Below are 26,656 nucleotides of genomic sequence, written 5' to 3' on the forward strand. Positions count from 1 at the left end.
TGAAGCTTCACTTAGAAAGGAGTCATTTTTATCCTGTCTATTCAGCAAAAGGTATATCTTGGTACCACAGGCCTTCTAGATCTGCCAACTGTAGCGAGCAAAACTATCGTTTACTGAGCTTCATCAAGTGCGGCGCCATGAACTGTTCCTAAAGCTTAACAGGTATCCACTCTTCTAATCCTCACAACAGCCCCATGAGGTAGGTCCTCTTTGATAGGTGACAAAACCGAGCTACTAAGAGGTGGTATAGGTGCCATCTTGACAACACTGCTATGCTGCCTCTCAATAGATCACCAAACCCATTGTCTCTTTTCCTTGAAACTTAGTTTCATTCGCTTATCCCTCAGCCGTAACAGAAGATACAATATCCTTTATGGACTCGATTTTATAATGAGGCTTTATATGCAGAAAGTTCTTCCAAATATGTGGTATAGGTGGTATAGATGCCATCTTGACAACCCTGCTATGCTGCCTCTCAATAGATCACCAAACTCACTGTCTCTTTTCCTTGAAACTTAGTTTCATTCGTTTATCCCTCAGCCATAACAGAAGATACAATATCCTTTATGGACTCAATTTTATAATGAGGTTTTATATGCAGAAAGTTCTTCCAAATATGTGGTGTATGTGTCTTCTTCTCACCTTCTGAAATGAGGCATACTGGGAAAAGGTGATGTAGGAAAGTCGTTAAAACATTTGCAGCTCACCAGATATGAGTCTGACCAGATCTCAGCATTCTGAATCAACATTCCAGTATACCTTATTCAGGTACTGCATCTGTAGTAACCATACAGGACTAATTCTTTCATTGTATAAAAATTTCATGACAGTATGCTGTAAGCCAAGTACCTGGATTTGTGAGTCTACTCTATGCCAGGTAACTGGTACCCACAGAGCTTGCATCTAGTGAGGCAGAGAGATAATTTTTTTAAAACATAATAAATTAGTAAATGAAATATTATGTTACAAGGTAGTAAATGCTACAGACAAAGAAAAAAAGAGAGCAGGGTAAGAAAACATTGCATTATGGGAGGTGCCAGGCAGGTTACAGTAGTAAATACACTGGTCTAGGCTGGCCTCATTGAGGTAATATTTAAGAAATAATTAAAAAATAGAAAGTTCTTATATTTTCATGTAAAAAAAAGCTCATCTTCTTTCTAATACTTCTGTACTTTAAGAACACATGCAAAGATATGTATATATTAGTATGTAAGACTTTTTAAGAGGGCTTTAAAAATACTTGCAGCCAATATAGAACTAAATAACAAAGTTTCATACTACTTCTAACTACAATTATGATGCTATTAACACAAAGCATGACTTTAACTCTACATGCCATTTCCCTAAATTCTGTCTTTCCTTCACTGAACAAACAGGTATTAACTACCTACCACCTGCTGGCATTTTGATAGCACCAACAGTGCTCCAGGGGTCACATTCCCATGGGATGACACAACTAAACAGGCAACTGCAAGATATATAAGAGGGCTGACTGGAGTATTAGAACATGAAGCAGGGGGTCAAGGGGAAATGGTATCTGAGCTGAATCTCAAAGAATGGACAGGAGATAAAGATGTGGGGAGGTGGAGAATATTGGGGCACAGGCAAAGCATTGAGGCACATGGAGGACAGAAAGTATATTCTTTGCTCATGGCACTGAATATAGTCCTAAGTGAGAAAAGACTAAGGGATTCAGTAGAACATGATAAACAAGGAAACTGCAGAAATATTCGGCAACTTGTAGGAGAATGAAATTTGAGAAACTGAGTTTCCCCAAATAAAGTATTCATGGTCTATCGCATTAGCAAAGATGATAAACAAGGGCTCAAACAAGGCTCTCACAGTAAGACTAAGAAGGAGGCAAGAGAACAGAGATATCTTTAGGAGGCAGAATTGACAACAGTTGAAAGCTACTGCTTCCGGGCGAGTGATAGAGAAAGAGAAGTCTGCAATGACCCTCGGGATCTGTGATGCCTTTCAGTCTGACAGGGGACACATGAAGAGGGACACGAGGAAAGAATGACGACTCCAACATGGGGCATATTGAACATGAAGTGTGTGTCATACACCTTAATGGAAAATTTCCCTAGACGGTGTCATTTATGTCTCTGGAGGAAAAAGAAAGAATTTTAGGAATAAGAAAATGAAGGTATTAATTAAAATGTATTTAATATTTAAACTACTATTTCTTGAGCAATATGTGTCATTTAGAACACTAGTTCTGTCAAATAAGTAAAAAGACTATGTGGTAAAATAATTTTTTTTTGGTTCAACTTGGTTCAACAAAGTCCTTTATTAAAAGGCTTCTCATAGAAGTAATATATGCAATTCATATCTTTAAGAGAGATTAAATATGAAGCATTTGCAAGTTTTCTTGAGGGATATGTTTTTAGTGTAGCATCTTGTGGGATGCACATAAAATGCATTTTTGAAAAAAAAAAAGCCTGTCTTAGATTATTCAGACAGGTGTGTTATCAAAATATGTTGGGTCCATCATTTAGTGTATCTCTCTTTACATTATATTACAATGTCATGAGAAAACTGACTCTAGGTCATTTAGATCCCCATAAATGAGGAAGGCTTTTAAATAGAGGATGATTCTTTTTATAAAAGTCACGAAACACATTCAGTCTTTTGTTTTGCATGGCTCAGTTGACACTCTTCACTTCTATCTATTTAAGTCTTCTAAGTCTATTATTAAGATTTTTGTATACTTAGATAATACTTACATAATTACTTCTGTATGAATGTGACTTTTTTTTAAAGTGGAGAGTAGTTATTTTTCCAGTAGCTACTCATGTATTGCAGTATGTTGATGAATTAAACAAGAATGAAAGAATAAATACATGATATATAACAGATGAAAGAAGTCCACAGAGTTTCAAGAAGGCTGAGTAAATAGCAAAAGAAATTAACAGGCATTCGGGCATGCCATTTACTCAATGAAAAAGTATATTGTTTACTGAGTGCTTTAATTAGCTTTCCTTTGGAAGTGTGGCTCAGGTAGACAGGTTCTATTTTTAGCAGGTGCGAAAGAAAACTGCTTGTGATGGTACTCTGAGCTGATGAGAGCAGTGACAGCGTGTGGTATGTTGAAAAAAAATCATTCTACTTATAAAGTTATGGAATCGTGAGATAAACTGGGTGAAAATGTATAACTGTTATACATGTTTACAGTTATAAATGTATAACTGACATGCTTAAAAGGTAATCTAAGTGAATACAAATCTAATTTAAGGATTTAAAAACAATTAAGATAAACTCACAACCATCATGTACCTATATACGTATTAGCTGTTAAAACAGTCTTCTCATAGACTTAAAAAACAAAAACAAAAAAAAAAAAACTAAAAGTGCTTTAAATGAATATCCCTTCTTTCTGTGGATTCCCAGATTGGTAAATTACAATGACATGTCTTCCCACATCTGACTGCCCATTTTTTTCGCATGAAATTTTAAAAAATATAAAAGAGAAGCAAAAAGTACTTAAATCCAAGTTTAAGAATTCCACACATAGACATATGAGGTTATATTTATTCCAATGGTTAATTCCACGTGCAAGGCATATTTTCGTTTCTCCTGATCATGTTTCTATTTGACACTATACATTTTTTTAATTGGTAGATGTGATTCACAGTTCTGTATGCTAACACACAACACTGCACGTATGTTATCTCCCCAAATTAAACCTCACGGTATTTTAAGTCCTAAGTTCTTCCCAGGGAATTTTCTAATTTTAGCTCTAAAATATATACATATGCATATACACACACACACACACACATCTATTTGTATATATACACATATACACATAAATAAAATTTTCCAATGTTAAGAAATATTAAAACGTTATTTCAATTATTTACATGAATATCTGTTGTTACATTTCCCTCCTAGACTAAGACAGATCTACAATAGGTTGTATAAAATGACCATGTAAATTACATTATCAGTAATATAGACTGTTATAATTAGACCAGAAACATTATTTTGCTATGTGATTAGATCGATTTTTATAATTTAATAAAAGAGCAATCTGAGTCATGCCACAACTCTGTGTAGTGAAAATGCCACTGAATTTACTTTCAAATCATATTAACATTGTGTTAATATGGGGGGGTTATGTAACCCACATATAATAGGGCAATAAAATATTAATATATATATTAGATTTTGGAGCATGTATTTTCTGCTAGAGCAATGCCTGTTTGAATATAAGATTGAGTTGTTTGTTTCACAAATTTTTCTCTGGTTTCTTTTGTTCACGAACAAGTCAAGGAAGGAAGTTTTAAAAGAAGATGCAGAAAACAAACAATGAAAAGGGTATTTTTATTTAGTACTTCAGCAACCACTATCTGACCCCAACCTTAAGCATATCATTTCAGTTCCCTGAGCCCATTTTCTTCATCTTTAAAGTAGGAGTTCTGAGAAGTAGCCTTTTTTCATGAGTTTCATGGAGCTGGATCAGAGGCAGGCCCAAGAATAAGAGAGGCTACCAAATGGGCAGCTTCCAGCCCTTAGCCACACAGATGAAGTTGGCCTCAACCAGCACACTTCCACATTTACCAGCTTTCTACACTTGGTCTCTATATTCAACATCACTGGAAGGAAGAGTTCATAATATTTTAAGCTTTAAAACCACTGGATTATTAATACCTTTGGGAAAGACAATCCTCAATGGGTCTCTCCTGTACCGACACATCTTACAGGGTTTGCCAACAATGCAAGACCCTGGCTGCTCTTCACCTTGGCCATTTCTCAAACTTCTGCGTGCAATAGGCAACAACCTTAGGGATGAGGCAATGTCTCCCTCTGGGACAAAGAGCAGAGTAACTTACTGCTTGCTATAAAAGAGGTGGATTCCACAAGCTCAGTGCTCCTCACCTGTGACTCAAACCTGGGTATGCAGCATCAATCCAGGCCCATATCTCACGTGACCCACATGAGAGTGGGGGACAAGGGGAACTGATGCAAATATGCTGATGTTCATGCTGCCTCCTGTGGTGTGAGTAATAAAGTTCTTTGTGTCCGACCCAGGAATCTCATGTCTACTATTGGCATCCATGAAACTGTAACAAGTTAATTTATTAGTTTATAAGTAGAATAAGGTAAAGCCAAATCCTGGTAAGGACAATACCCTATTACTAGACTCTTTCTAAGGTGTTCATGGGTATTTAATGTCTTTAAATATTAAAACCAGACTAATACAAATAGTAAGGTGCTGACACTCTGAACTAGATATATAACTAACAGTACAAATTAAAGAATCTAGAAAAGAAAACTGTCTTAATGGAAATTTATTACATGAAGAAAGTGGCAATAAAAACCAGAGGGAAAATGACGTATTACTTAATAAATAACATGGAGATAAGTGGCTATACATTTTGAATATATAAAGTTAGGCCCTTCACCTCACATCATACCAAAAAAAAAATCAATTACAGATAAATAAGTGATCGGAAGTGAAAAAACTACAGATGTTGAGGAGTAAATGTGGAAGGCTATTTTTATAATAAAAATGTGAAAAGGCTTTCTTTAGCAAAATAAGCAATCAAGGAAACATTAAAAGATTTGATTGCATAGAAGTTTTTTTAAAAACCTCATGTACAGAAGAAAATTTCATAAAGAAAGTTAAAAACAAGTGATCAACAGGGAAAATCATTTTAAGATAAGATGACAAAGAATTAAATTCTCTAAAATATTCTAAGAAATATACAACATATGCACATGAAAATATGGCCAATGTGTACAAATGGGCAACTTAAAAAAACAAGAGAAGTATAAGTAGTTGATAAGCTCTTGATTTTGATAAATATATAATGTTTACTCTCAAAATAGGCAGGGAAATTTAATATTATGCAACAATACTATTTAATTTCTGACTCTTGAAATTGATAAATATGAACTACTATCCAGGGTGGGAAACTAGAGACACTAATAGTCTGTTGGCAGGACTATAATTACTACCCTTTTAGAAAAAAGTAATATGGAAACTCTGTCAAACATCATTTGTCTTAACCTTGCCCACCCATTTTAAGGAATTTATCTAACATATCAAGATACAATGGAAAAATATATGTGTTGATGTTTTACTGTAACCCTGTTTGTACAGAAACAGGAACTCAAAATATCTTCAACATCTCAGTTTTCATGAGGAGAATGTGCATCACTATTGAGATACTGCACAGCTATTTCCCTCATAAGTAGAATGAGGCAAGTCAGTGAAAGTTCACTTGTCCAATGCATAAAATTTTGTGAAAAAAAAAGAATTCAGTGAAAATAAGTATAGTAAGAAAACATGTTCATTTCAAAATAAATACATTATTTTAAAAAACAACTAGCTCATAAGACTTTTTGAAAAATCTCAAATCCTTTCCTTTACATTTCACTGTTGGTATAACCATTATAGAAATAAACAAAAAGCAAAAAAAAAAAAAAAAAGACATCTAAACAGATACTAGCATTAACATAAAGTACAAGGGGAAGAGGAAGCTATTCATGTTTCTTCAGACACTTTGGTACTCTACGGATTGTTATAAGGAATACTGCTTTTGTAATACAAATTATTAGAACAGAATTTTAAAAGAAAATAAACTGCCAACAAAAGAAGAAAGGAAGAAAGCAGTGGATGGACCAGATGACATATTCAAATTCTAACATTCTGTATTGCTGAGACTTCTGAAAGCAAGTGACCCAAAAACTGATGATATTCACCCAAAGCCGCAGGGAGAATAAAAACAGACCCAAAAGTTCTGAAAAAAAATAACAGAGGAAACACTTGGAAACAGAGGAGTTAGTAGAAAACAGAAGAGATCCTGACCTAAAGGTTGGTATGGCCACAGTACACTAATCAATAGTACAGATATCTCTTACTGATGATTAGCAGGGCCTAGAACATTGATCTTCAGGCCAGGCTGGGTCAGGCCAGGCATCAGTATTTTACCTCCATAAGATGAACGCCCTGAGAACTATCTGCTCGGTAGAGCATGCTAAGAGAACCAGCTACCTTGTGTCACATGAGGAAATTAAGCTCTGGAAGAGCTAATCAGAGTACAGCAAATATAGTAATAGTCATGGGTTTTTTTTTTGTATAAAGAGAAAGAAATATATCCTACACAGCAATATACCACAGTACACGCATATGAAACTGCAAAGTGACATGTGAATAGGCAGTCGTAACCTTGATATTTAAGGAAGAAAAGCCTTACACAGTAGTAACCAACATAAAATTATCAGTGAGATACTTTACAGTTTTCATACTAAGTTTTTGAAATCCAATGTGTTTTTCACACTTTCAGTAATTTTAATATGAGCCAGCTACAGTGCTCATTAGCTACGTTTGTCCAGTGACTATCTTATCAGACAAAGCATCCCTAGAACAAAAGTAGCATGTATGCAAAGTTGGTCAAAATTAAAACGGATAAAACTACTGTGGAGAACCAGTTTAAGACACATATAACCTATGTTTCAGCAATCCCACTCCTGGGAGTGTAACAAAGGAGGCTATACAAAAATGTTGGTAGAAGCAAAGATTAACCACCACCACTATCACCAATGGAACAATTAGATGTTCATCATTTTCATGGAGTAAAGTCTTTGCATGCATTGGCAGGAATATAATAGTATCTCCTATAGCGGGAGCAACTATGTTTTATGCCCTCAGGTGTGCTATATATGAAAGAGGGGACATTATTTCATCATTCAGCCATATGTTTTCACCTAAATAAATGTTGACCAGTTGGTAAGCTTATCTGGAAAGAAAAGGATGATGCTGGCTTCTCCGTTTCTGAAGCTCTCAATCTGCACATGATTCTAAACTCAGCCATATAACACAGCCACCATTATTCTGTGGGCCCCAAATGTTACCTGGTTTTGATGCACATATTAGCAAATTTGTTGATATTAAAGTCCTAGTAATTACCAACTGACACAACTTATAGGTAAGCGAGGACAGAAGAAGTGACATTTGTTATCCAGTTCCCCAGGTTACTTAAACATGGTCCAGGAGATAGAGCACTGGCTCAGCCTCTGAATGATACCTCTGTGGCTTGGTAACTACCTCTCTGATACTCTTTTCCTGATCTCTAGAGCGGCTGTAAAACCTACCCCACACAGTTGTGAAAAAATGACTGACACAATGCGTTTCACATAGGCCTAGTCAAATACCAGTTTACTTTTTCCCACAATGTCTGCACAATGTTTTGTCCGGATCACAATTAGAATCATCTTTTTACATTTAATATCTAAATAAAAGTTCTGGTAATCAAAGAAATACAAACCAAAGGAACCATATTATAGCACTTTTACACTTCCAAATTAACCAATTTCATTTTAAATAATAGTCAAATTTGGAAAGTCTGCATTAAGAAAGGAATCACGTATGCTAGTGGCAATGTCAATGACTATCACATCTCCAAAGAGAATTTGATACTTCAGGGTCCTTGTTCTTTGATTCAGTAGCCTTAGTAGTAAGCCTTCCTTGGGAAACAGTTAAAAATACAAATATTTACGTCCAAAAATGTTCATCTTATTTATAGTGAAAAAATGAAGACATCCTAAATCCCTAATACCAGGAGAATGTGTATGAAAAAACATACAACCATAGAATTGAATAATATGTAATCATTTTATATAATATTTAAGAAATGTTTAATCACATGGGAAAATGGTATATAATCATGTTACTACTGGGATATAGATAAAAAATTTGTTTAAACAAAATATCTCTATTTTAAACCCACATTTGGATTTTTGTTCAACTAAATATCACTTAATAAAAAGTTAACATCAAATTTCTCTTAAAGATTAATAAGTAAAAATTTTGTTTCTACCAACTTATCAATTTTCTTATGTCAGTCAAAAAGTGTCATCAGGTGTCCCTCTTTGCCATGCATGCCAGCAATTTTTAAACAGAATGTAGATCTCCATCATGGAATTCTTTAGAAACAGATTATTGGTAGAATTATTTTCTCCTTATTGATTTTTGATCACTCTGTCTTTAATTGCTCATATATGTGTGTATGCATACACTTAAATGCTTTTTAGTAACAGATATATTTCTTAAAGTATTAAGTAATGGTTTTTAAAGTTAAAGCAAGATATTATGTGTTTACTGAAGTAAGAAATGCAGCACATCCCCACCAGGCCTTCCTTAAGGGTCTGAGAGAAAATGCAGAAGCCACCTTGACTAGAGAGTAAAGATCTGAAGGGAACTCAGTTACAGCACTGGGTCTTAATTGGCTCAAAAGGCCCATTTGTTTCCTGGTGACAAATATATGCTAGCTATTCCAACATCATTTAGGCCATGCGTAATTATCTTACTAAGAAAGCAGAACTATGACTCTAGGACTTCTTGAAGCACGAGGAAACGTAATTTTAAGTCGTACTTTCATAGCAAAAATTTACTTTCCAAAAGGGTAGTACAAACAATAAAACAAATACCCACGATGAGTAATTCTGACTCCTTTTTGTACTTGAATTGAGTCAGAATGATTAAAATTCACTAGGTAAATTGATTGCCAATTTAGTCTGTTTTTCTCAGCACGCCTCCAAATTCTTAAGACTAGAAAGTCTTGCAATCACTTTTAAAACTCCTTCAAAGACAAAGTATTTCCTGATTTGGCAGAAATTAAAGCCTAAAAAAAAAATGTTCCTTGCTATCAGAGGTTAATGGATTATAGTACCATTTATACAAACTGGGCATAAAACAGTTAAACCATAAGGCTTAGGCTGAAGCCTGGCGACACCCCAGGGCCCTGCAGGCAGTCTTGGCACTCTTCAGGTACTGTGGGAGATGCTGAGTAGGAGATACAGGAAACAACCTTAGAGACAGGTGTGTTTAATGAATGGGCGGGGGTAAGAGGATAGTGTCTATAGCTCCCAACCCATGACAAACTAGGACCAGCTCTTCTCACCACCAGAACAGGACAGAAAAAGGCGAGGGAAGAGAGACACCAGCAGGAAAAGACGTCCTGCCCCACAGGGATGAGAGTAGTAGAAGCAGAGGCTTATAATAGAGTTACATGTGCTTTATTAGAAAAATAAATGGAAATACATAGTTGAATCCTTTCTTGAGGAACACCATTCCTCTGCATTATAGGCAAAAGTCTGAGTATTTTCAGAATGTGCTCTCTCAAACTGGAATGGAAGTACAGTGCCAGCCCAGCAGAAAATCTTGGATCACAAGAAAAATATCATAAGCAGAACAAAGAAATCATAGAAATAAAACAAGAATCAAGGAGGAAATACTTTCTCACCACTCAAAATGAGGAGAGATCAGTAAGTAGTATAAACACTGGGACAGCACCACAAGTTAAGCATATACATCGAATTCACAATTTCCTGGATATACATGGACATGTACGTGCGCACACACATACGCAAACACAGGGTGGCTTTTGCTTCAACGAATCCCTTCCGCCAGTCCTCTAAAGTCTTCTAGGTAAAATAATAGGAACTACGGCGACAGGGATTAACTCCACTGACCTTCATTCACTCCCTTGATGCCAGGTCAGCTAATGGACTTTATTTACCTAGAGACCAGAGGGCATTAAGGCCTTAGACCAGCTAAAAACTTCACTGTGATTAACATAGTCAAGTGGAGCCAAGAACATGAGTCGACTGCTTTTGTCACATCAAATTTTTTTCTCCTCTGAAACACGATCTTCCAGATTCAAAGAAATGACCACAGAAAAAAACAATCTGAACAATGACAGATCATCTAAATCCCACTGATCATACTTAAAATAAGACTTCCCCTAAACCATTTGAAAACTTAAAACCACTTATATTTTCAAACTATTTAAATTCCACACACATCCTAGATAATTCTCTACTTGATTCAAGAAATCTCCTTTCCAAATTACCACTTCTGAAATATAATTTACCAACACACAGAAAATCAAAGATTTTCTTGAAGGTTTACTGTTCCTCTGCCCAAGGACTCTCATTTCACACCTCGAAACACTGACAGAATTCTAATAATCGTTATGGCCCAAATGTGTACATATACATATGTACACACACACACACACACACACACACAAGTTATAGCCCTTTTTTCAGTGTGCACAAAATGCACTTTAAATGCAGACATTACGGTTTTGTTTTTAGCGGTGCAGTTTGTTTTCTAACTATTTAAACTAACTGCATGGTGTTGATACCATGGGCTCCTCATTAAAGGGTACAATTTTTAAAATCTATGAAATTAATACAACTGTCCTAGGAAAGCCGAAATTTCCCTCTTCATAATTACACAACAGAAAACAACTCTTCTAAATATATGGAAGACACTTAAGGTTGTTTTGCTTTTACAATGAATCCTGAGTACTGTAAGTAATAATTACAGTTGTTACCACTCATGAAGTGCTGAGAGGAACCAAATTTTATCTACTTTTCAAACGGGTTGTGGTTAACATTATTCATCACAGTTAGAGAGGGTAAGAATCAGCTTAACTCTACAGGGACAACACTTTCATATGGTGTTAAACACGTCAAAGCAACTGAATATCTTTCAAAAGTAAAAAATAAAAATATTTTATAACTTATTATTTTTAAAAAAATTAACTCAAAAACACCACCAAGAATCTCAAAGCTTCTTTTGTATAATTGCTAAAAATCTGTTCCATTTTTTTCCCATCCCAATGAATTACAAAATCAAGGAGAGGAGAATAAAATAATCCTTAAGTATTTTTGATTTGGATAAAAACAATGAACAATGATCTAAATTCAATCCCAAAATGTTTACTAAAACATCACTGTTACTTACCTAAGACAGCAGCATCATTCAACATCTCAGTCTCTCTATATCCAAATATTCTAATAGCCCTAACATAGGACTAATGCTTATAGATTCATTCTTCTATAACTGTATTAGGTAGAAAATTGCCATCTGCTTTTCAGTCATTTACACTGTATAAAAAGTGTTTTGGTCACCCCATTAAAAAAAAAATCCTTCACATTAGTCACTGAAATCCATATAACTTCTTTTTCTTTCCACAGTTCCTAATAAAGTGCTCTATTATATTTATGCCAGATAACAGTTCAAACAGAATTATAAAAAGTCTAGACATTATATATTTGAACCAATATATTCTAGCAGACAGTATTATTAACTTACTCAAAGCTCTTAACTTTTGTAAGATAACAGATCTCATGTGGTTTATAGATTAGCAATCAATCAAGCTTCTTTTTTTAAGGTATGAAAGAGACTGGAAGGGTAAGAGATACCGGGAATAGTAAATTACAACTCTTATTTGGTGTTTTTAGGTGAAAATCAAATAGTGCTCCAAAGCTATAGGTTGTTAATTCATATAAAGGATGGGATACTTGTTATTTTAAGTTGTCAGCTTATTTCATCATCTTACTTCTGGTACTTTAAGCCAGAAAAGTCTAAATTATGTTAACTTTTAATAAAAAAGTAAGCCTGTAATAAGTAATTGAAACTTCTTCAAAGATACCAGTATCAATTTTTCTTCATTAAACATGTATTTTTTGCTCAGAAACTCGGCCACCAAAATATTTCAGAATACGATATACTCACATTCATATGTGATACAAATACTGCTTACCTCAGTCAAGTGTGGTGTAGGGTTAAATCCACAGAGATTACACACTTGTTTCTTGCATTCAGTGCAAGTATTGAAGTTAGGAGGATCCTTAGAACCTATGTTGAGTTTAGTTTTGCAGAGAGGACAGGCTGATTCTGGTTTGGGGGTTTCCTCCAGTTTGGGGGGAAGAACAGCCTTTTGAGGCTCGGCTGTTGAAGGTTTGCTGTCCTTAGTAGGCAGAGGCTTCTTTTCTGTTTCTGTTCTTTTTACTGTTGAAACTTGTCCAGCTTTGGGCTCTAATTTTTCAGCTACTAGAGCTTTGGTTTCCTTTTTCACAGGTATAACCTTTGCAGGTGCAGGTGGTGCTGTGGGTTTGGGTGGCCCCTGAGAAGTAGGTGGCTGCGAAGGAGGGACTTGTTTTGTCGGGGCCACTGGCCCACCCTGTGAATGAGACCCAGGCTGGCCTGCTGTGGAGATTAGATTTGATGCCTGGCTGAAAATGGATGCTCCAAACCCAAAGAGTTTCCCAGTCACTGTTTCTTGAGGAGTTGTGGGCTGTGATTTAGGGACATCAGAAATACTTCCCAGATTCAGACTAAAACGTCTCGACTGCTCCTGAGGTTTCGGGGGCTGTGGAGATGGGGGGGCAGTTTGGCCAGTGGAAGGTCGTGGACCTTGGGGTGTTGCTCCCCCTTTTGGCACAGGCTTGGCATCTGGCTTAGGACTCATTCTGGTTTGTGCTTTCTTGGGTTCGTCCCTCTTCTGAGTTGAATCAACTTGTTTTTGACCTTTGCTCTCTGAACTAGGCCCAGGATGTGAAATAAGTTTTGAATCTGATGCAGGTCGAGGTATGACTTTAGAATCGAATGGGGTGACTTTTTCTCCTGTTGGTGGAAAACTCTGTGAGGGTTTGGCAGAGTCTGGTTTTACAGAAGGAATTGCTTTCTCTTGATCCTGTGATGGTACTTTGGAGCCTGGAACATCCGGTTTTGCTGCTGTTGACGATGAAGACACAATGTCTGTTGCTGGCTTTCCTGTCTTGGGCTGCTTTGGTTTATCATCAGCCACGGAGACCTTGGCCTGTTCGGGTGGGACAGAAGGCTCTTTGGGAGGGGCTGGCTTGGAGGAGGACTCTGCCACGGGAGGCTGCTGGGCTGTGACTGGGAGGGAGCCGTGAAGGGTTGGCTGTTTCACTAGTGGTGGGGGCTTTTTAGACTCAGGTGCCTTTGAGACCTCCTGTTTGGGCGTAGTATCTTTCTTTGGAGAAATCTGCTGTGACTGTGGGGTTGGCTTGCTCACTGCTGATGTAGGAACAGGGGCGGTCTTCGCTTTGGACTGGGGTGATGATGGAACTGGAGCCAGGTCACCTCCTAGAGCTCTCTGCATCTGACAGTTTAAACAGAGCCACTCTTTTATCTAGAAATAATATAAATAATATAAAACAACAGTCAGTGAGATAATAACAATGTAGAAACAAAAACATTTTTAAAACTGCATGGTACCTTTTGAAATTATGTCTCTTATTATGCAAAACATAAAATATACATCAAATAAGTTTACTTAATTTATATTAAAATATTAAAATGTTAGGTACATTAAAATATAACTAAGGAACCTCAGAGCCTTAAGCACTGAAAATAAAATAAAAATCAGCACAGAATTGTATTTTTCTTCTAATGTTAGTTTTGTTATTCTTTGCCTTTGTAAAACAAAATACTCAGTTTGATTACTCCTAGAAATAGAAAACCATGTATGATAAAAGAAAATGAATTATAACATATTAGATTCCAGAATCAGTTATGTTAGATATTTTCTCTATTGATGGCTCATAAACGATTTTTAGTTATATAACCCAGAGTATGCTTGTCAAATTATTAACACATTGTTAATTTCTTAAATTAGCAAGTGCATCACTTCCCCCTCCAAGGTGACATAATCAAATGTGAGAAAACAAAAAACTTATATTAGCCACTGTGGATTAGAAAGAGAACATTCTCTGTTAAGAAAATAAATGAAAAATAATGGTACACCCTCAAATTATCATAGATAGCATGATGTAACAGAGAAAACATTGCTTCCATTTCCTTTTCATTACTGGAAAGAGCAATATAAGTAAGCAATATACTTATATGACTGGTGAGATATGTATATATGTGAGATACACATCGTATATGTATCATGTACAGGCGTAAATGCATCTGTTCTTTTCATATCACCTTCATTGTTAAAAGGAGATGTTAAATTTGGTACTGCCATATTTTAGAAGATAATTTAAAAGTACCTATATTTAAAACTTACCTTTTTTTATTCCAAAATAATGTATGTTCATTATACGAAACTTTAAATATTATGAAAGTAATTTTGAAGGGCAAATTCATGATCTAATCTTTAACTCCCAAAGTAACCAATGTTACCAGTTTAGCACTGAAGTTCTTTGTTCAGAAATCTACACAGTGAAAAACTAAATATATAGAGCATAAGTACGAGAAAAGTTTTCTACAGTACAAAATTGTAAAGTATTAGGCTGGCAAACAACATACTCTCTATTTGAAACAATCCCTTTTGAAAAGAAACCAAACTAGTCATTTCTAAACTTTTAAAAACTTCTTTTTTCACTTGACATTTTACGCTGTTAAACTTTAATGAAAAACAACTCTACTGTATCTTTTTCTTAATCATTAAAATGGCTTAAAAAAAAAAAGACACTGAAATTATTTAAACTCAGGTACCAGTATAACAGGGCTTATTTTGCAATCTCATGGAAAGCAAACTTTTGTTTTTAGAAGGTTGAAGGAAGATTTTAAACTCTAACTGACAAGTTATATTTCTGTTTAAAAATCTGAATCAAAAAGCAAAATGAAAACATTTGTTACATATGGGTGGGAGGTACTTGGGTGTTCATTACATTTGTTTTCAACATGAGTACTGAGTACTTATGTATTTGCCATATTGTCTTTACCTTTCTCTATGTCTGAGGCATTTCACAAATAAGTAACTTTTTAAACATAAAGATATTTGAATCCCAAAACATAATCAAGCAACTGTTACCTATGTTAAGTAACACGACTAAAGGTGAGCTTGAATGTAAGGAAATTCACTCCATTTTGTCCCCTTCCTGATGGAAGGAAATTTCTCCATCAACGTGCCCTTACGCATTCAACCATCTCCCCTACTGCCAATGTCAATTCTGCTATTCTACTATTTATTTTTTTCTCATTTGTTTTCTTCCACAGTCTTAAATGATACCATGTGACCTCATAATCACGCAGTCACATGATGCCATGTGACCTCATAATCACAGGTGCCTCAGACACTTGTTGCCTGTTCCATTTGGTATCCATATCTATAACACAGCTGGTTCTCCTAGTTCTGCATGATTGGGTCTTCATTTCACTATAGCTATGAATGTGGATCTTAGAAGACTTTAGTCCTTATCCCTTCTTCCCTATGCCAAAGATGAAAGCCAGACAAGATGAAAGAAAATATAATTAAAGGCATAATTCTTTATATTTTATCAATGATTTTTTTCTATAAATTATTATATGAGAGCTATATCCACATTAACCACTTTAAACTACAAACTTCTAGGGCTAGTGTCTGTCATTGTATTAATTGCTCTTATTCTAACAAGTGGCAGAGCCAAAGAAGACGCAAAATGTATTCAGCTGATTCTTTCTTTATTCAAATATTTATTGAGCAACTTCTACTTAGCACATACCACTGAACAAAAGAGACAAAAATCTCTGTCCTCATGGAGACTATATTATAGAAGAATCAGATAAGAAACAGGTTAAAGCATAATGTAATTTCAAGATAATCACAGATATAAGTATCTGATGGTGATACTGTGATGAGTCCCTTTATCCTTTCTTCCTGCAAGTTCTCCCTCAAACCTGCCCCCCCCCCCAATTTCTTTGGATGCATTTGGTCTTTTTTTTTTTTTTTGGATTCATCTTTTTTATTTCGCCTCCCCCCCTCATCCTTAATAATTCTTTGGGAATATTTCACTGCTCTGTGATGCAGGTACAGAATTCGAGTGAGGAGGCTACACCTTCAGTGTCCAGCTGTCTGAGTCCTCAGTGGATGCATTTGGTCTTATCAGCAAAATTTTAAATCTCTTTGCCATGTGAACATTGGAGCTTCATGCATAGCTGGCCAGTAGGCTTTTACTCCATCTTTGGACCACTGCAAAATTAGAACACTACCACGGCATATCTAATGTATGATTTACTTCAATAGTGGGTCACACATACTATACTGTCCTCAATCCAAAAGTCAAATGTTTCCTTGTAGTTTATAAATGTATGTGACTATGTCTCCCAATAAGCAGACAAGGGAGAGTTAGGAAAAGAGGGGTGGAAAACACAGGTCACTGCTTCTTCATAGGGATACAATTCTACTTTTCTCTTAATACACCCTTTTTTCAAACAGACTCCACTGACCCATCTTTTGTCCTTCTCATGACCCCATTTTCTTCACTTTGATAAGCAACACATAAAAGACATCTGATCCCTCAATGTTCCTCCTCACTGTGAGAATACAGGTTAAAATCATTGTCTATAGCCTTCACAATGTGAAAAGCTTTTTATCCTCTTAGGATTTTTCAGAAAGAGCCTCTTTTTTTATTTAATTCTGGCCAAATCTGTTGAAAACAGAAATGAGTTTTATCTCATAACTTAATCTACTACTGAACACAGCAGCGTTTCCAAACCCCTGATTGAGCTGAGAACAAAAACAAAAAATCTTTCCTATACATTAAGAAAATGAAAAAGTCCATAGCCCGCCCTGACATTAATATCATGAACCACCATCTACTTTTTCACAATGCACTGAGGGAGAGTTAAGGAGTAGTAATAGCACCTTTGCCCTCTCACTCATCCGAGTTAAAAATCCCATTATATCTTTACTGCATTTTCAGTTATTTCTCAAGTGTGTCTGCATTGCTTGTGAAAGGTAATTCCCCATTCATTCGTTCACATTTCCAAAGCCACTGTCCCTCATTTGGCCCTTGTCATTTCTCAAATACTTCATACCTCCACCAAATATAACCTGTTTAAAAACAAACCACCACAGAAGGGGTTGACTCTACTTCTCTTCAAACCTCAATGCCTCTTCAATAACTGTGAAATAAAGTTAATTTTTGCAAGAAATTCAAAATATATAATTTTGTTACTGTTCTCATGTTAGCACTTACATAATTCTGCTACCTCCAGGGCTGTATTTCCCAAAAGACTGTAAGCAACAAATGATAAAGACTTCCTGATATAGTCTGACATAATTCTGCTACCTCCAGGGCTGTATCTCCCAAAAGACTGTAAGCAACAAACAATAAAGACTTCCTGGTATAGTCTGACCTTTAATCATTATAGATGTTCACGAATATTTTTTGAGCTGGTTTGAATTAAGTAAACTAATTTAAAATGTTTATGCTCTTCAAGCTACAACATTTGTGTGTGTACTCTGTTAATCCCCACTGTTTACCTAGCCTAAATGACAGGCTTCTACCTTCATTTTCTGGTTGCACGCCATTCTCCCTATACTATACTTTTGCCCATGGATCATATATCCTCATTTTGATTCGAACTGAAGGAACACCCCATACTTACCCCACCTGCTAACCATACATATTTTCACTGCTTATATTACTGAGACAATCACTGTCTTGTTTAACTTCTAAAATTAAATGTTTATCTCTAACTATGAGCAGAGATGAACCTGAATTTACTACCATCATTGCCTCAGACACCTGCTGCCCGTTCCATTTGGTATCCATATCTATAACACAGCTGGTTCTCCTAGTTCTGCATGATTGGGTCTTCATTTCATTACAGCTATGAATGTGGATCTTAGAAGACTTTAGTCCTTATCCCTTCTTCCCTATGCCAAAGAAGTCAGACAATAGCCAAGGCCAAGCCTAATTCAGAAGAAGCCTTTCACCAATATTTCATAAACAACTTCCCAGGTCCCCTGACACAAGTAGTACTCGTTCCTCTAATCATCCACATCCATTTGATAAACAATGGGAGAAATTCAAGAAACAATACCAGGGGAGCCTACAACTGTATCAGTATTTCCAAAGCCACGGTTCCTGATCTGGCCCTCGATGAGTGCTTTTTTCCTTTCTTCCCGCAAGTTCCCCCTCAACTCCCCCCCTCCCAACTTCTTCGGGTGCTTTTGGTTTTATCAGTAAAATGTTAAGTCTCTTTGCAGTGTTAACACTGGAGCTTATCTTCAATATACAAGCAGTAAAATGAAAGAATCTGTGTTAGATAAGTATGTCATGCCTTAACTATTCATAAATTCTAGATTTTATATAACAAATAAGGAAAAATAGTCATCTTTTCCTTCCCCACCTATAGCCTTACTTACAGCAAATGAATAAATGGAATTCAAGATCTAGAGACACAACTGTTTAATGAGCTACTCTAATCCAATTAGCTCTATAGAAAGAAGCAAAAAAAAAGGCATAAAATTGTTCATTCAGTCTTCTGACAATATGCTACATAAATGGGGGTAAGAGAGTAGTCAGCCAGGATTTCTGCTCATTCTGAGGTCACTGTGTATTCTAATGTGGACCTGCTTATAATTACTAACACAGCTCCCTGTTTAATCCAACTCCCCCGGCTCCCTTTTATGTTATGTATCAGAGCCGAGTCATGTGAAATATAGTAATACAACTTCACTGGCTAAGGCTTTTGCTGGATAATTATAAATGTCTTACTAAATGTTTCAAGGGGTACTACTTGAAAGTTTAATTGTGAATTCCACACAGTTTCAATTATTGGTGCCACTCTCAAAAAAGTACTGAAAAATTAGATTCTGATTTTTAAGAGTATGTCTTTAATAATAATTCAAGATAATTAACTCAATACATCTAACAAATAAGATGAGTTGGCATACGTTGGGGTTCCAGAATTAAAGTATATTCCTGCTTGGAACTATTCTTAATCTATTCGCTTCAAAAGATAATGGAAGCTTCTCAAAACAAAAGTGTCTAGAAGGCATAATGACTAACATCCACCCTTCAATGTGCTCCAAACTGGACATTTTAAACGCAAAATCTACATAAGATTTATAATGGAATCTCTGCTCAACAACATAGCATAGTAGGAGGAATAATGGAACATCTAAAGAACAAACAAAATACTAGGAATTTATATTTGCTGGTGTTCATGCCATTCACATTAGCTACTGAATACATTTTCTTCAATCATACATTCACCCTGCCCTTGTACTAAAATCTGTTGGGTTCTTACTTCTTGATGCATCACAACTAAACTTTTCTGCAAACCACGATATCTAAATGTACCATTTACTTCATCAAGGCAGTGTTCTCATTCTCTCTTACCTGAGTCATGATTCGAAATCCAATTTGTACTCCTCTTCCATTTACCTAAATGCTTCCTATGCTTTACACGATGACCCCTCTCCTTTACCACTTACTATTCCATTCTCCATTAAGGTCTGCCCCTTCTCAACTATTCCTACTATCATTTGAACCACAGCATTTAGACTCAAATAGATGTTGCTTTATATTTTTTTTTCCAATTATTTCCTCTCTTTTCCTATCCTCACATGGACTCTTAAAAAGAGCAACCACTTCTTATGATTACTCTTACCTCTGTATTAGATACCAAGTAAATTTTAGATATTATTTAATGATGAATTATTCTAAACTTGTTTCCTACTTCTCATCAAATTATCTCTAAGTTATCTACGTATTATTCTTATTCATATTATTTTGAATGCCATAGAGAATATAATTAATATATATCAGATAATAACATATAATATGATAAAGAGAAACCCAAGCTAAAGTTTGATAACAGATTACGCTTTCTGCTATCCAAGGAATGCCCAACCCACATGACCTCCTCCACAAAGGCAGCTACTAGCTGACAGCAGTTTGGCTGCAGATGGCTCACTGCAGTTGACATCTTTATGCATATTAATGCACAATTTATTTTGGATAAAAACTAGACACTAGCATTCCTCAGAACTGTGATGACATGCTCAGCGACTTGATGAAACAGTTTTATTTAAGACAATCCATCCAGAATTTGAATGGATACCTTCTGAAACTGTGTGGATTACAATTTCTGCGGCATAATTCAGAAACCATTAACAAACCTTGTGAAATGTAACCTAAATCTGCACTTTTTTCTTCATAAAGTATAGTAATGTTCACCAAAGGCTAGAAATAACATTTGTAAATCTTCACAAAATAGGGTCAAATGATTAAAGCATATCTGAATATGCATCAGTGCAGTCCAACACCAAAAAATTGCCACTTTAATCAATTTACAAAATAATTACAGTACAAAGACATGAAAATATATTTGTATTTTACTACAGCAACAGAAGATCCCAAATCAGTAAACTGAACTTACATATATATTAACACATCTGACTGCCTCTCACATGGTGAATTCAAACTTTTATATCTCAAATGATTAACACGCCTTGAGCTATCACACAATTTTATAGCCTGCGATCCAATAGTTTCAATTAGGCAATGTTTGTGCAGTTATTTAAACAACTTATTGATTGTCCTATTATTTCACTTAAAAGTGAAAAAAATTACATTAGTGAAAAGACTCAAAGGGCTCATAAACTTTGTGAACTCATTATATATGCTGAAATTTAAATATCTTTAATTTGATCAGATAGTAATTGGAATTAAGACAATCACTTGTATGTTAACTTGGAAAGGAAAGAAATGCTTTTAAAAATACATATATGAGGGACTTCCCTGGTGGTCCATTGGTTAAGACTGTGTGCTCCCACTGCACGGAGCTTGTGTAAAAATACAGTTTCATAAGGGATTTTAGCCTCTTTCAGCTTTCTGTGAATGGGAGCCCCCTATAATTTATTCAAATCTTAAATAGTTTTATGTATGTGCATTTTCAAGAATGTATTTAAGGAAAATCTGACTTTAAAATTACACTTAATCAGCTTTACATTATTTTCACTTTTTCACAAATCCTAGCCACATTTTTCATTACCATTGATTTCCTTCTGACCATTTTTTAAAATCCTTCCTCTTTCAAGTTAAAAAGCACACAGATCTACATATTAAAATTTTTCCCAACAAATACAATTATAGTTACATGTTCACACGATGAAGCCTGCCACCAACTTCTTTGAATTCTGATCCGAAGATATGTTTGATGAATTCTACTGAAGTTTGATTTTCCTGAATAAATGTTAGAAATGTTGTATTTGTTTTGCCAACTGATTTAAAAATCTTTATTTTTGATTAGATAGAAGAAAATAATAGAAAGGTAGTTTATTGTTTTACATTCAGGTAAGAATGTACCTCATCTATATGGTGTTTATTACTTTCTATTTTACAAACAAGATTCCATCTGCATTTGCTAAATTATTGACTCTCCCTCTAAACTCTGAGTTCTATTCTTAACATTGAGCAAAGTTATCAACTTCATTATCTCTATTTTCAAAATCTAACAGAGTGGCTGGCTCATAGTAGGAGCTCATGGCTTTCTAAAGAACAAAAAAGAGCTCAGCAATATAAATAAGGCTTTGGTTTGAGCAAGAGTGAGTAGAAAGGTATAAAGTCAGTGCTCTTAGACCTCAATTTCTTACACTAAATTTCAAAAATAAATGCCTGCCAAGAAGGTTAACTTCTTTTTTTTTAATTGAAGTATAGTTGATTTACAATGTTGTGTTAGTTTCAGGTGTACAGCAAACTGAGATATACTGATATAGATACATATTAGATATATATACATACACACACATATATATATTCTTTTTCAGATTCTTTTCCATTATAGGTTATTACAAGATATTAAATATAGTTCCCTGTGCTATACAGTAGGTCCTTGTTGTTTATCTATTTTATATATAGTAGTATGCACCTGTTAACCCCAAATTCTCAATTTATCCCTCTCCCCACCTTTCCCTTTCGGTAATCATAAGTATGTTCTCTATGTCTGTGAGTCTCACGAAGGTTGATTTCTTATATCTTTAAAAATATGTAAAATTCTCTCTCTCTTCTCTCTCTCTCTCTCTCTCTCTCTCTCACACACACACACACACACACACACACACACACACACACACACACACTCTTTCTGTAACCTAGAAGTGATTTAAAAACAATGTGCTCTCCTATTTAGAAAAGTTGCTAAATTTAGATCTAGCTTCTTGTATGGGATTCATTGCTAAGTAATTCTGTGACCTTGCAAATTCTTACCCTTGGTTTCTCAGTGACAAACGGAGTTAACAATGATGGCACCATCCCTATTTATTAGAATTTTTATACAGTTAATAATAAATACAAATATTTACTCATGTCAGTTTCAAAGCACTTCCACTTATACTGCCAAATGTAATTTTTAGTATATGACAAGTCTCACAAATAAGGAAAATAAATACTCAGAAAAATTAAAATGACCTGACCGAATTACAGTAAGAGTAAAGTAAGAAGACAGGCAAGAAACATTGTTTATAGTGAAGTTATTGCTTCTTTATCAAAGGTAACTAGAACTACTGTTAATTGAATTCAGAGGAATATCAGCAAGAGTATTTATGTGTAAAGGGCAGAGCTAGGACTACAACCCAGATCTTTAGATGCCTTACTGATGCTTTTGATATCAGCATTACTTTAAGGAAGATATATAAACTTCTAATAGATTATTTACATCTTTGTCTTCAATGTAGTACTTTTGAAATGTTTGTAAGTAAGAGCCCAGTTTTATCTAAGCTAATTAAGATATGGAACAGGGGAGAGTGTTAGGTATGCGTGATTTCTCAAGGGATGTGAACAATGAGCAAGTTAACCCATCACTGTATTAAGTTTACTGATCCAATAAATGATTCTGTTAGTTGTGGGTATCTGCTTTCACAGCAGAACAGCTGTTCTTATTAAGCTATACAGATCATCATACTAGCTGCAATAATATGTAGCAACACTTAGTAGACATTATAAAAAGCTGGATATGCAGAAAGACACCTGAAACATCTAGTTATTTAAAAGCTGAAAGTGGAAAAAAGCTTTGGTTCTAATGATTAAACTTATGGGTAGAGCATGAGGAATATATATTTATTTTATATGTGCAACATCCAAGTAAAGAGGAAAATGCTGCAAACTAGACCTCATGGAAAATGAGAGCTAAACAAACATGGCGTTCGTGAACACATTTAAGTAATAAGGATTTTTAAATGATTATTTCTAGTCCTCTAAATTCATGAGAAAATTATTTTAAATAAATAAATACATTTTGTTATACTCAGGGTATTTTTGTTTTAAATACTATGAAGGATACCTAAGGATTATTAGAGAATAACAAAACAAACAAACAAACAAAAACAAAACAAACCCAGAATATTCTTTGTCTTCTAAAAACTTTATGTTTAGAATCAAGGGACTTTATTTCTCTTTACTGGGTTCATATAAAAATGGTGCCAGTTAAAGTATACATGCCTGTGACAAACAAAGAGCAAATGAAAAAACTGACCAAATCTGGCATTACAGGCATAAGGCATTTCAAATCATTACTGTTATCTAGAAGCAAAAATTCTTGGCATTTCACCAAGTAGAATGCCAAAGCTAAAGATGTGAAAATCAAGACTCTACCCATTCCTTCATATCATATAAATTGTTTAATCAATCATGTGATGAATGAGAATTTTTTAAATTACTCAAGTGTGAATTATAAGATGAATTTCCAAATACCGCATGCTAACACATATATATGGAATCTAAAAGAAAAAAAAAAAAATGGTTCTGATGAACCTAGGGGCAGAACAGGAGTAATGACGCAGATGTAGAGAACGGACTTGAGGACACGGGGAGGGGGAAGGGTAAGCTGGGACGAAGTGAGAGAGTGGCATGGACACATATACACTACCAAATTTAAAATAGATAGCTAGTGGGAAGCAGCCGCATAGCACAGGGAGATCAGCTTGGTGCTTTGTGACCACATAGAGGGGTGGGATAGGGAGGGTGGGAAGGTGACGCAAGAGGGAGGAGATATGGGGATATATGTATATGTATGCCTGATTCACTTTGTTATACAGCAGAAACTAACACTCCATTGTAAAGCAATTATACTCCAATAAAGATGTTTTAATAATAATAATAATAATAAAGCAAAGGAAACTTTAAAAAACAAAAACAAACAAGCTAAAAAAAAAAAGATGAATTTCCAAGGTTAAAAAAATAGCACAAAGAAGTTTGACATTAAAAGTAAAAGCCTCTCTCTCAGGCACCACGCTTGCATCTTCAGAATCAATCAGTGTTAACTTTTGCTGTGACTTTTTCTAGTGGCTGCCATTATAACATCAAATAATAAGTTTTGATTTATAAATTTAAGATATTATGTATTTTCTCCTTCTATAAAAGCAATATTTTTTCAAAAAACAACCTTATATTATCATCTGTTTTAGGATTGTCCTAAGCAATATCCAAGAAATTATATTTGATGTATTAATTAAATACTTTAACACACAGTTAAATAATGTATAACTTTCTCAGTTTGATTTGTGTACCATCTAGTATCATCTCACATTCCACTACTATTATGCAATCACATTTTGGAAAAAAATGACTTAATGTCTTTTTAGTTTTCTTCATTTCTGGGACATGATCAGCTACTCCACCCCACTCTTTTCATTTTCCATTTTAATAGAGGAACTCCTACAGTGATTGTGATATATACATACACATACCTACATACACATTTATACATGTATACATACACTTACAGAGTGCCAATGATTTTTATGGACCCTTAAGTGTGAAAAAAAATTCTTAAGCTGCCCTCACACTCCCTCTTGATCTCTTGCCTGGATAGAGGATTCATCTAATCACCACCTCTAGAAATTTAAAGAAATTGGTCCCTCTGCTGTCTTCTGTGTTGACACCTGCCTGATTTCTCATCTTTTTGTAGATGCTAATTTTTTTCTCTGTGGAAGTCTTCCAAGTTTTCTCTTTACCCTTGGAAATCAGATTATTTCACCAGGATGTATCTATCAGACGTTTTACTAATCTTGCTTGATCCATTGGTGGATCAAAATCTGAAGACTTACATTTTCTTTTTTCCAGGGCTTGACTCCATAGCCTTGATTCATTTCTTTCTGGAACTCCTAATAGAGCTCTTAGATATAATTTCCATGATTTTTAGTATTTCTCTTAAAGCCCCACAACTCCAGATAACCACACCCCCAAAATGTCTACAACTCCATGCACAAGAGTTTAGAAAGATCTCCCTATACTGGAGTAAAATGCTCATTCCCCAGCCTCCACATCACCACAGGAAGGAGTAAATAGGGGCATCTCAGAATTGTGCACATTCCTGGGTACGTTCCCCCTCTTTCCTTTCTTAGCCCCCCTCGAGCCCCCAAGCCTCAGAACTATACAAATTAGACCTTTAGTCACCACAAAAAATTCCAGATTCCTGAGTCATCCCTCAACTCCCAGACTCCAATCCCCCAACTACAGGGAGTGAGGGGACCCTACCACCACATCACCAACCCTCCCTTGGTCTGTGCTGTAACCTTCTACTTCATTTTTCTCCATAACACTTATTACTATCTGTCACACTATACGTTTTATTTATTTGCCACTCTTACTAGAATACACGTTGCACGAGGGAAGAATTTTTGGCTACTTTGTTCACTTTTACAACTAGGACAGTCCTGAACAGTGCCTGAAACATAGTAGGTGCTCAGTTAAATAGCTGAATAATTTGCTCTACAAGCTGGGAAAATTCTGGGTCTTTCTTTTCCAGAACATCAACCAGGCCCATTTTTACCCTCAATCAGCCCACTGAAATTTGAGTGTACTAATTATTGATGAAATACCCTCTCTTAAGTATTTCTCAGGAATAATAAGAATTTTATAAGTTCTTTATATTTCCTGAATGGACTCTTTCCTGTGAGGTCAGGTGTTTTGTTTTGTCTTCCACTAGTTTATCTATGTCCTTCATGTGGTGTTATCGCTAAAATGTCAAGTGAGTCTCTTCAAACCATTCATTTACAGTGAATGTCTCCATTATTTAGAATGGGTAATCAACAGAGGTTTTTCTGTATTTCTGGACAGTTCTGCTTCCCCATTAGTCCTCTTCTTTGAATGAGAGGAA

At 35.3% G+C, this 26,656-nt stretch overlaps 1 protein-coding gene across 1 annotated transcript in view; it reads right to left on the reverse strand.

The window, feature by feature from the left end:
* The window catches only part of LOC137768831 (protein piccolo), a 362,658-nt gene that overhangs the window by 322,605 nt on the left and 13,397 nt on the right, over window positions 1–26,656 (reverse strand). Inside the window, exon 3 of the mRNA XM_068550459.1 lies at window positions 12,570–13,964. Coding sequence (XP_068406560.1) covers window positions 12,570–13,964 — 1,395 coding nt within the window. The remainder of the gene's footprint in view (window positions 1–12,569; window positions 13,965–26,656) is intronic.

The sequence above is a fragment of the Eschrichtius robustus genome, chromosome 8, assembly GCF_028021215.1.
Source record: "Eschrichtius robustus isolate mEscRob2 chromosome 8, mEscRob2.pri, whole genome shotgun sequence".
Taxonomy (NCBI): Eukaryota; Metazoa; Chordata; class Mammalia; order Artiodactyla; family Eschrichtiidae; genus Eschrichtius; species Eschrichtius robustus.